We start from the raw sequence: 10,710 nt of genomic DNA, 5'->3' as shown, positions 1-10,710 counted from the left end.
TCCAACTGGGAGTGGTAATTGGAATCCTGGTCATTTCAGCTGCTTACCTCAGTTTACATGACTTGTCTGTGATCTCACCCCTTTACTGCAAAATACACACACGAGTATATTTGAAATGTGTACAGGGCTGCACTTAGCATGTCTGTCTATCGGTATGAGAAGTTTGTCCTTTGACTGGGATGTAGTTTAAAATACGTTCTGCTGAAGAATATAAAGAATATGTAGTCTTGGGTCTGTTGGTCCTTGCAGTGTTGAAAAAGATGTGTGGTTTTGCAGAATCACAGGCTAGCTGAGGTTGGAACTAGTTGGAAGGGACTTCTGGAGATACCTACTCTGGACCCCTGCTCAAAGCAAGGTCAGCTAGAACAGGTTGCTCAGGGCTGTGTCCAGTCAGGATTTGAATATCTCTTAAGGACAGAGAGACTTCAACCCTGTCTGGAGAACCTGATGAGTCCTGTGTTCACCTAGCTTGTTGGATTGTGTTGGAATGTGTATCATCATAGATGATGCAGAATTGAATTTATGTGGACTGCTTTAAGGATGACATTTGCTATTTATCTCCTATGAAGTTTCACCTTAAATTTTTTTCTTGACACAGCTTGCTCTCCAGATGCTTCCCCCTCCCCCCTTACATCTTTCTGTCACTTGTTTTTGAGCAGTAGCTATATTATTGTAAGTGTAAAGGAGGAGATGGATATTAATATGGGAGGCAACTGTTTAAATCTTAATTGCAATGAAATAGGCAGTAATAATAATTCCTTCCTTTCAGAATTACATGGGTTGGTTTAAAATGCTTATAAAGGACTACATCTGACGCTTTATCTTTTTAACAAAAGCCATAATAACAAGTTGGCCATTTCAGACATTTCAAATGTTGAACTCAACTTCATCTCCCTTCTTTTCCAGTTGCTGCTGTAGTATTATTCTATACAGCCCAAAGCCCACATAATATACCTCTGACCGAAGTCGTTGGGCCAGTATGGCTAATGTTGCTACTTGGAACTGTGCATTGTCAGATTGTTTCAACACGAACTCCTAAGCCAGCTCCCAGCACAGGGGGTAAAAGAAGAAGGTATAATCTAAATATTAAAGTACTTAACATTTAGGATTGCTCAGCTATTCTAAAGAACTGCATGATAAAATGTAGGGGGTTACGGTGTCTGCCTTGCAAGGGCTAAGAAATTTGTGCTCTGTTTTGATCTGAAACTTTAAAATGGGTGCTTAATTGATGCTCTTTAACTTTTTATGCGTTGACTAATTTATTCATTGCTTTATTTGAATTTCAGTGCATTGAATCTAACAGTTTGCATCTGAATAGTGATGGAGCAACAGTATTTTTATTATTCCAGATTTAGTTCTAGAACTCTAGAATACTGACTAGTGACCTCTGGGGGGAAATGTACAGAGGACCTATTGGAAACATAGAACTTAAGTCTTCCAGCACTTCACTGAGTGTGGTTTCCTTCAGTGAATTGTCCCTTTAAAATGGGGAGAACCTGCAGTAGTGAATTTTGCAGGTCTGTGCAGCTGTGATGATGAGATGAAATGTATTTGGGTTAAGTGTTACTATGATAAATGTTTTGCTTAGTTTTATTAATTAGAGTTTATTAAATTGCCATGGTAAAGCTTTAAAAACTATTTTGAAATCTTGCTTGTTTTTGCATGCTTAAACTGCTGAACACGTTATAGAACTAGCAGATTGCACTTACAAAACTACCTTCCAATTTTAATCTCTTCTGATGAAGGAAATTAAGGAAAGCAGCACATTTGGAAGTACATAGGGAAGGAGATGGCTCTAGTACCACAGATAACACACAGGAAGGAACAGTGCAGAGCTACGGTACAAGCACCTCTTGCAGTATTGGCGCTGTCTTCAGAGATATCTGGCATGCTGCTTTCTTTTTATCAGGGTTTGTATTTATTCAAGGCTACGTATGTGTTAGAGATGCACTATCCCTTTTCTAAATAAATATTGATGTAATGATTAAACTTTTGTTGATCTAGGTTTTGTTTTTAATAGTAAAATCTCAGTATTTGAACATGTACTAATGTGTTGTTTCTTGACTTGTGCAAATGCTGATGGAACAGTTTTGAAAAGATATTGAATTAACTTTTAGTTAAATTGTATTTTGACGTAGGAGTGCTCTGTGTGGGCTATTGGGAACTAACCAACTCACAGTTTCTCAATTTTAATCCAAAGAGAAAATTTGACTCTTTCATTTTACTTTATTGCATTAACCTCTTACTACTCTAGAGAGAGTGCTTGTTGAACTCCGTGGCTGTCATCAAATCACACACTTTTTCTGAAGGAAAAAACCTATGGGATTCAGATAGACACAGCCTTTACTTCATAGATAAGCACTGAAGATAGGTTTTCTAATAATTGGAAGAAACATCTAATTTTGCAAAACAGCTTTGCAATGTAACAGATGATTGGCCTGTTAATGCAGTGCTCGGGGCAATTAAAGCTTTTTAAAGTTGTTTTTAACAAAACAACATTTTGTAGCAGTCTATGCTCAAGATATGCTATACACACAACATTGTGAGTGCTATATATCAGTGTTTATTAACAACAGAAAATATGCTCATAAAGTAGTATAAAATTGGGAAGAGGGATACTGCAAGTCACTACATTGATGTTTTGTTGTGCATGCTGCATCTTAAATATGGCAACACTAACATGTCTGTCAGACTTGTGATATGTGCTCTTAATCACTGGTAAAGCTTATCTTAATGTTACATTCTGGGAATATCTAGTTGAAACTCTGGAGAAGTTTTAAAAATGTTGAAAGAGGGGAGTTTTTTTTTCTTTTTTTTTTTTTTTTCTTTCTTTCTCTCCTGTGTAGATTAAGCTAGCTTGGACAAATTACTGTTCTTTGGGTCTGTATGCATTACTTTCTGGTATGTTCAAAGTATAATCTTGTAAACTTCTGAATGTTTTCCATTCAATGAAGATACAGATCTGCAATTAGAAAAAGAGTGTTGGAAGAGTATGTCTTTTCCTCAACTTCACTCATACGAGCTCAGTGTTTTCAGTTGACAAGGGCTGTGTGGGACTTGCTCTAAGGATTTGTTTAAACCATTTTTTGAGAGGTAGTATATGTGTGTGTGTATATATATATAGATGTTAAGCCTCAGTGATGACTACTTAGTATCTACAGTATCTTCAACGGATAAAGAGCACATAGTGACTGAATGCTGTAAGTAGCCCTCAGTCATTTGTTACCTCTTCAGTTGCAGGGGCACAGTTGTTTGTATGTCTGGAGCCATACAAACCATATCAGGAACTCGTCCAGCTGAAAAATAACCTTTTTTTTCCCAGGAGATCAGGCAGATCAGTTTCTTCATGTAAATTTTTTTTTCTTTTTTTTTTTTTTTTTTTTTTTTTTTTTTTTTTTTGGATATGCAGTTTTGTCAGCCCAGTGGCATGGCAGAGTGGGGGGTTCTTAAGACATATTTTTAAGCTCTTTAGGTAAGCACATTAAAATGTCTCAGTAGTGTTTATTTACAGCTTTTCACATATATTAAGCTTTGAGATGTAATTTTCTGGAGTTTTCAGATACGGGTGTTAAACCCGTGGTTTCAAAATTAGCCTCAGAAATTATCTTCTGTGCTTTAGGGCAAGACCCTGCCTGCCTAAACCAGGTCGTTGGTAATCTGGAACTGTCTTCAATAAATATCTTTCTGATTGGCAGAACTCAGTGTGATTGATAAGATATAACTATAAATTTAGTCCCTTCCAACACATTACAGTCTGATTCCTAGTAGGTTTCAAGTTTCATGTGAAATGTATGAAAACTTCTGAAATCAAACTTGGGAGAGTTGTCCTCCACTAGTGCAGCTTAGTAAGTTGTGGGGTGAGTCTCTCTAACCAGATGTGTGTATGCACGTATATGATGAGAACTGCATTCCCTTTTGCACTGCTAAAAAGAAATTTTAGTGTCAAAAGTATATTTAATGCATTAAAAGTTGGCCTCTCTGGGTTCCTGATTATTGCAGAGAATTAATTATTAGTGCTACTTTCTTAGTGCTCACAACTGACCATACTGAGTAACGTTATTTTACTTGAGTTTCATGAGCCACTGAAAGGCTGTTACTTGCTTTATTCCAGAAGTGGAACAGAAATTTTTTCTATTATTTTCAGTTTTCTTCCTTGAGTTGTCTTATCTTCATCAACTTAGTTAAACACTGATATTATGAAACAGCACAGAAATAAAGTCCTAATGTATTTACTCTTGGTTGTACCCTTTTTGTCCAAAGCCTCAGTAACATTTGTGATGATCTTCTTAATGACCTAGAAAATTAAAACTCTGTGTGAGCTAGCACATTGGTAGTCTGTGGACAGGAGGCTTACTAATTGCTTCTCCATCACAAAACACATGCAACAGCATCTTGCTGTCTCTTTATAAGCTTATAATAAAAATTATTCCATGCAAATCTGTAATAGTGACAGAAAGTGTTCTTGCTGGCTTGGCACACATTTAGGAATAAAGCTGACCAAGAATTTTTGATATAGCAGGTGAGTTCTATAGCTTCCTTCAAGAGCTTCCTACAAGAGAAGTAGAGCAGCAGTTACTTTGGTTTGAAAAAAAAAATAGAAATGATGTTAGCTTCTTCCCAGGAAGGGGATGAGGGAAGGTGGATTGAGATAAAAGATGGTAAGGAAGGATGAAACATCTTAGTAATTTTATTTCTTCACTTCATTATTTCATCCAACAGAGTAATTATTCCTTTTTGGATTTTTCCATGTTATCCAGCTCTCCCTAGCTATTATTTTTTTTGTTTTCAGGTCTCTCCTGTATATGAGTAATACTTTATCTTGAGAGGATTGTGAAGCAACTATCCCAATTCTGATTCATTTGGTATACCTATTAAAGAGCAATTTAATCTGCTGTGTAATCTAAACTCTCACAGATTGCCTCACTCCTTAAAGAGACAGGCAACGCATATTCCCTCATAGGAGCAGAAAATCAATTGAACAAATTCTTGATAGTTTTATGACCTATGTCTAGCATTGTACTTGTGATAAAAATATCAGGGAAAGTTGGTTTAGAACCCTTTTCTCCTCCACAAGTGTTCTGGGAATCTAACAAACATAAATATAAGGCACTAATTGCTGTTCTGTTTGGTGGTGGTGGTTTGTTGGTGTGTTGTTGTTTTTTGTTTTTTTATTTTTCCCTGTGTCATTTACTGTGAGAATGCAGAATCTTAAGTGAAGATGCAAAGTAGTCACTGTCAATAAGGTTTCAAGCTGCTATTCCTTGTCATTCCTTCATCAACTACACTTTCTAATTTGGAAGTGTAATCATCCGGATGTTTGCTTTGAGAAAGCCTTTTTCTGGCCTTAGATATTCTTGCTGCTACATCTATTGACTAGATGAGGGCTTTGACATCTAGAGAATGGTACAGAAAGGCTCTTCATCAGTATTAGTAGTCCTAAGAGTAATAATACTGAAGCATAATTCATAAACATATTTTGTGCTTTGAAAACAGGCTTAATAAGTGTGTACATACATATCAAATACATTGCCAGGAGTGTTACTGGATAATACGGAAAAGGGTAAATAAATCACCTTCTGTTTGGTGGAGCTGTCAATTAACAGAGTGTATTTTAAACAACAACAACAAAAATATCTGTATACAGAATACTAAACAGCATGTTTGTTTACACCTTCAGGAAATGGCACACTTGCTTTCAGTTAATAACATGTAAACTTACAGCATGCCTCTTTTATTGTTAAGATAGAACAGGGAAGTTTCTTGTTTACATTTGAGGCTTGTGGTTCTTCCATTGCCAGAATTACTGTGAAGTTTTAGTTTTAAAACAGATTTGCTTTTCTCTCCAGTACCTAATGGTACAATTTTCTTTCAAATGCTGATGGTTTCTTTTGTAACAATTTTAGGATATTATTTAGAAGATTATATGATTACAAGCATTGCATTAAAAGTTAATATTATTAGTTTGTGGTCATCTTGGTAGTAAAACTAAAACATGGGTTGAGAGGGATAAACAGGATTTAGACCAGGAAAACTTTAGCTTAATACATATATTTGTTTCAAATATAGATCTAAGAAAGCAAAAAACTCAATAGATAAATCCACTGAGACTGACAATGGCTACGTGTCCCTTGATGGGAAAAAGACAGGTAAAAGCACTGAGGAATGTGTGCAGGCTCATGATCGTCGGTGTGAAGTGATTAAGCCAGAAGAGTCAGGGTGGAACACTGCAGCAGTGAGAGATGCCTTCAACAACCACAGTCATCACAAAGTAAGTATGCTTTGTTGCTTTCAAAGCAGGATTATTAATTTGTCAGGTGATACGAGGTGTATTTTTATGGTGCTTTTGATGCATTCTTTTTTATTTAATCTTTAAAAATATTTAAAAAATAAAATCAGGTTTAGGGTCCTGGGGCTAAAAATTGTCTTTTTATTTAATCCTTCTGTTCCTGGCCTTTCCTTTTTCTCACAGGAGGCTCCTTACTAATACCTAAACGTTCTTTGCCATTCTGTATTTCAATGCACAAATTTGTGTGCTGTGTTTTATCTGTGGATTAGACCATTTAAACACTGTATCTTTTCCCGCCTCTTTGATACTCTGGGCACAGGTGTGTCTCTGTGCTAAAATGGAACAAAATTACTATCAATTTGTAACTTTGAGGTCATTCTGTGCATTTGCCTGTGAATCATCGTCCTTTTAAATTTATTTTTTTTTTTTTTTTTTTTTAATTTATCTCAGCAGAAGGTGAGGAAAGCACAATTTCCTGCTCAGTGAAGTAGGCAGGACTCTCTGTAGTGAAGAAAGGGATGAGGCAGAAGCGTAGCAAGTGGTCGTGAAGGAAGACAGAATTTTCAATTTGGCTGGGTCTGATTCTCTCCTGGATATCCTGATTTGATCTTACTGTTCTACAGAACAGCTTTTCCAAAATGTTTTCCCTGGCTCTCCTATCATTGGCGTTTGAACATATACTGAATGCAATTACAGCTCTTACACTTGACACTGTCTCACTACACTTTACCATTAATGATCAGTCATAGAAAGGGTTTTTCCATGATAATATCAAAGGGAAAGATTATTTTACTGGAAGTCTGCAGGTACCCATCTTTATAAAAGAAAGACATTGTGAATTCCGTAGCCAAATTATCTGACAGCCCCCTCAGGGATCGGTGTGATTAAGTCAGAATGAAGGTGATGAAGGTTTGCCTCAGGGCAAAAACTTCACTCTGTTACTCTGCAGGTGATACTTTCTCAGCAGTGATAGCAGCTGATACTCAGTTGTATTTATCAATTCCAAGCATTTTACATTCTTTATGAAATTTGACCAATAATGGTTTGTAAAGAAAAAGTAATTTTAAAGAGTGTTAAGTTTTTTTTGATAGAATGGATGAGATGTTGTGTATGTTTAACTTGGTAACTGCACACCCATGATAAAGAGGAGCTGGCAGAGGCTAGAATAGGCTCTTTCTTATCCCTTCCTCCAAAGGCAATCAACACATTTTGGTGTCACTGCCAAAGTCAGTGGATAAGACATCCCAGACTGTTCTGCCTGTCCTCTTTCTCTGTGCAACTGAATTGTTAAAGTGAAATGACCTGACCTTGAAGACTCCAAAGGAAATTTTACAAGGTCCTATTTGGTGGTCTCATAGTTAATGAGAATATACAAAAAATGTGACAGCTGAATGACCCCTTACTGCCCTTTTTTTGTTTCTGTAAAGGCTGCTTTAACTTGAGTTTAAATGGAAAGTGGAGTAGGTTAATGGTCTGAGTATTCTACATGCAATCTGTAGCACTTCATTATTAGAAGAGGTGGTGAATGTTAACTTTGAAGTGTACATGTTAGTGACTTATTGCTATAGAGTCTGCTGTCACAATTTTTATCTAAAGCTTGATGTATTGCCTCTAAGACTTTCTTGGTAGGTTCAGTTTAGAAAAAATCACATTTCAAGTAAGAATGTCAGCTTTGTTCTTTAATATAATATGAACCAGCCTTTTCATCTGGGAAATGTTTGCTTTGGTATTACAATTTTGCTGTGCCACTTAATTTTGACAACTGGAAAGGCATTAATAATCTGTTTACCTGAGCATAGTTAATAATGTTGCAGAAAGAAATTTTATTTTAGTAGTTAAGAAAAACACATAGCAAGAATGAGAATATATGCTACTAATGCCATACTTCTTGCATTAGGATACTCACAGGACTGTGACAAATTTATCAGATGAAGTTTCTAGTGAGGAAGGACCTGAAACTGGATATTCTTTGCGTCGTAATGTAGAACGTGCTTCTAGTGAAGGTACGCTCCGAAACAGGAAATCTCACCACTATAAGAAACACTATCCTCTGGAGGTATGTTCTTTTCCATTGCTGCTTTTCTGTAAATTGTTAAAACCTCTTCTTAGTGAACAGATAGATTTTCCTGAAACCTTTCTTCTCCTATATTGGATTTTAGGAGTCTGTTAATTGGAAGTTATGCTAGTGGGGGACAGTTGTTTGATTGTTTTTTTCTCTTTTAAAGACAGTGTTTTGAAATTAAGAGTGTTTTATTTAGTTGATTTGAGTTTCATTGTTTTTCAATTTGTTTTAATAAAGAATATTCTGTGGATCTTTCATCAGCTAATGGTGAACTCTGTTGCTGTCTTCTGACACCATTTTTCTGCTGAAACTTGACTTGTTACAGAAACAGTACTAATTGGCAATATGCAAATTTTCATCATGCTAGTGCTGCTCTTTCTTTCAGCTTAGTTTAGTGTTTTGGATTCACTAGCCTCCTTTTGGGAAGTCTGATTGAATCTACCTCTGTTTTCATTCTTTCATGTTTATTGAAACAATTTAAAATACTGTAATGAAATCTGAACAAAATTGTTAATGCATAAAGGTACTGAAATTTTAAGAAACTTGATGACATGATATATTTGTTAGACGAGGGGAATTCATAGATTCCATATTAGAATTGTAGAATGATTTAGATTGGAAAAGACCTTTAAGATCGTCGTGTCCAACCATTAACCGGATTTTACCAAATTCACTGCTAAGCCATGTCCCTAAGCCCTGTGTCTACATGAATTTTAAACATGTGTAGGCAAGGTGATTCACCCCCTTCCCTGGGTAGCCTGTTCCAGTGAACAATGGTAGTGTTCCACTGAAGAACAGATAACCCTTTCAGTGAAGAAATTTTTCCTAATATCCAACCTAAACTTCCCCTTGCACAACTTGAAGCCATTTCCTCTTGTCCTACTGCTTGTTACTTGGGAGAACAGACCAACCCCCACCTTTCTACAACCTCCTTCCAGGTAGCTGTAGAGAGCACTAAGGTGTCCCATGAGCCTCATTTTCTCCAGGATAAACAACCCCAGTTCCCTCAGACAGTCCTTATAAGACTTGTATTCTAGACCCTTCAGCAGCTTCATTGCCCTCCTTTGGACACGCTCCAGCACCTCAATGCCTTTCTTGTATCGAGGTGCCCAAAACTGAACCCAGTATTTCAAGTGTGGCCTCACCAGTTTTGAGTACAGGGGAACAATCACTTCCCTAGCAGTTCTGGCCACACTATTTCTGATCTAAGCCAGGATGCTGTTGGCCTTCTCTGGACCTGCTCCATCATCTTTATGTTCTCCTTGTAGTGAGGTGCTCAAAACTGAAGGACAGTACTTGAGGTGTAGAGCAGAGTGCTTAATCCTAAGGATTCGAAGTTGAAAGAGAAAGGGATATGTTATTGTGTTTTTATTTACTTATAATTTCAAAGAAATTATGCTTTTTTTTGCTAGTGGTATACAACATAACAGATAAATGGAGCATTGTTTTTTAAAGGCTTTATTGACTTTTTTTCTTGATATTCTGAGAAAAGAGTGTAAAGAGTAATTTCAGCTCTGTCAAAAGTCCAGTTACAGATGGGGTTAATAGGCAGAGCCTCATTAGTAAGCTTTCTACTTGATATGAGAAACATCTCCTTAGAAAGATTCAGATACTGCTCTGTCATAACGATTGCAAAGTTTTGATGCTTTGCATAAGGATGTTATTAGATAATCTATTATTTAATTTATTTCTCACAGACTTTGAAAAAGATCCAGAGGGCTGATAGATTTGAGTGTTTAATGCCTTATGTGTGATTGGGTTTGGATAACGGAACAGGTCGATACTTGGAACTGATACTACAGGAGAAGTCCCTTGACTTCTGCAGCTGGTAGAGCTTGACAAGAGGAAGCAGAAAAACATGATTACGGCGAATTTTTCTTTGGCTTAAGTACATTTTTGCCTTGCTTAGAGAACTTCAGAACTAGGGAAGACTGTAGATATCTTCAGAAACTGAAGAGACTAAATTTGCACTGTGTGAAGCTTTGGCAGAAGTGCTTCACACTTGTTGCCCGTTTACTTCTCTGACTGATGCCATGAAAGAGGAAGCCTTTCTTGTTGTCAATTTGCCTCCCACACAGGATTACAAAGGAAATGAAACAATGGTTTTCAAATCTGTGAAAACTTTCTTTGTATTTAAAAAAAAAAAAAATTAGTGAAGTCACTGGATGTGCTCTCAAATTCTGTCCTACATTTTCCTTCATGTTTGCTTATCAACTTAATTGTTTGAGCAAGCTTCTTTAATGTTCTACTTTATTAACTTCATGATTCAATGAAATGCAGTAGTGACTGCTTTCTATAAATATCTTTTTTAGGAGAAAAAAATAGTTTAGACTCTGTCTGCATTGATGTTATCCCTCACTTT

At 36.4% G+C, this 10,710-nt stretch overlaps 1 protein-coding gene across 1 annotated transcript in view; it reads left to right on the top strand.

Moving 5' to 3' along the window:
- Window positions 1-897: 897 nt before the first annotated feature.
- PHTF2 (putative homeodomain transcription factor 2) overlaps window positions 898-10,710 on the top strand; it is a 28,721-nt gene continuing 18,908 nt past the window's right edge. The window contains exons 1-4 of the mRNA XM_008937457.1: window positions 898-1,072; window positions 1,746-1,910; window positions 6,067-6,268; window positions 8,184-8,342. Of these exons, the coding sequence (XP_008935705.1) occupies window positions 987-1,072; window positions 1,746-1,910; window positions 6,067-6,268; window positions 8,184-8,342 (612 nt within the window). The 5' untranslated portion in view covers window positions 898-986. The remainder of the gene's footprint in view (window positions 1,073-1,745; window positions 1,911-6,066; window positions 6,269-8,183; window positions 8,343-10,710) is intronic.

This window comes from Merops nubicus, unplaced genomic scaffold, assembly GCF_000691845.1.
Source record: "Merops nubicus isolate BGI_N331 unplaced genomic scaffold, ASM69184v1 scaffold16340, whole genome shotgun sequence".
Classification (NCBI taxonomy): Eukaryota; Metazoa; Chordata; class Aves; order Coraciiformes; family Meropidae; genus Merops; species Merops nubicus.
This window is presented reverse-complemented; position numbering and strand designations above follow the sequence as displayed.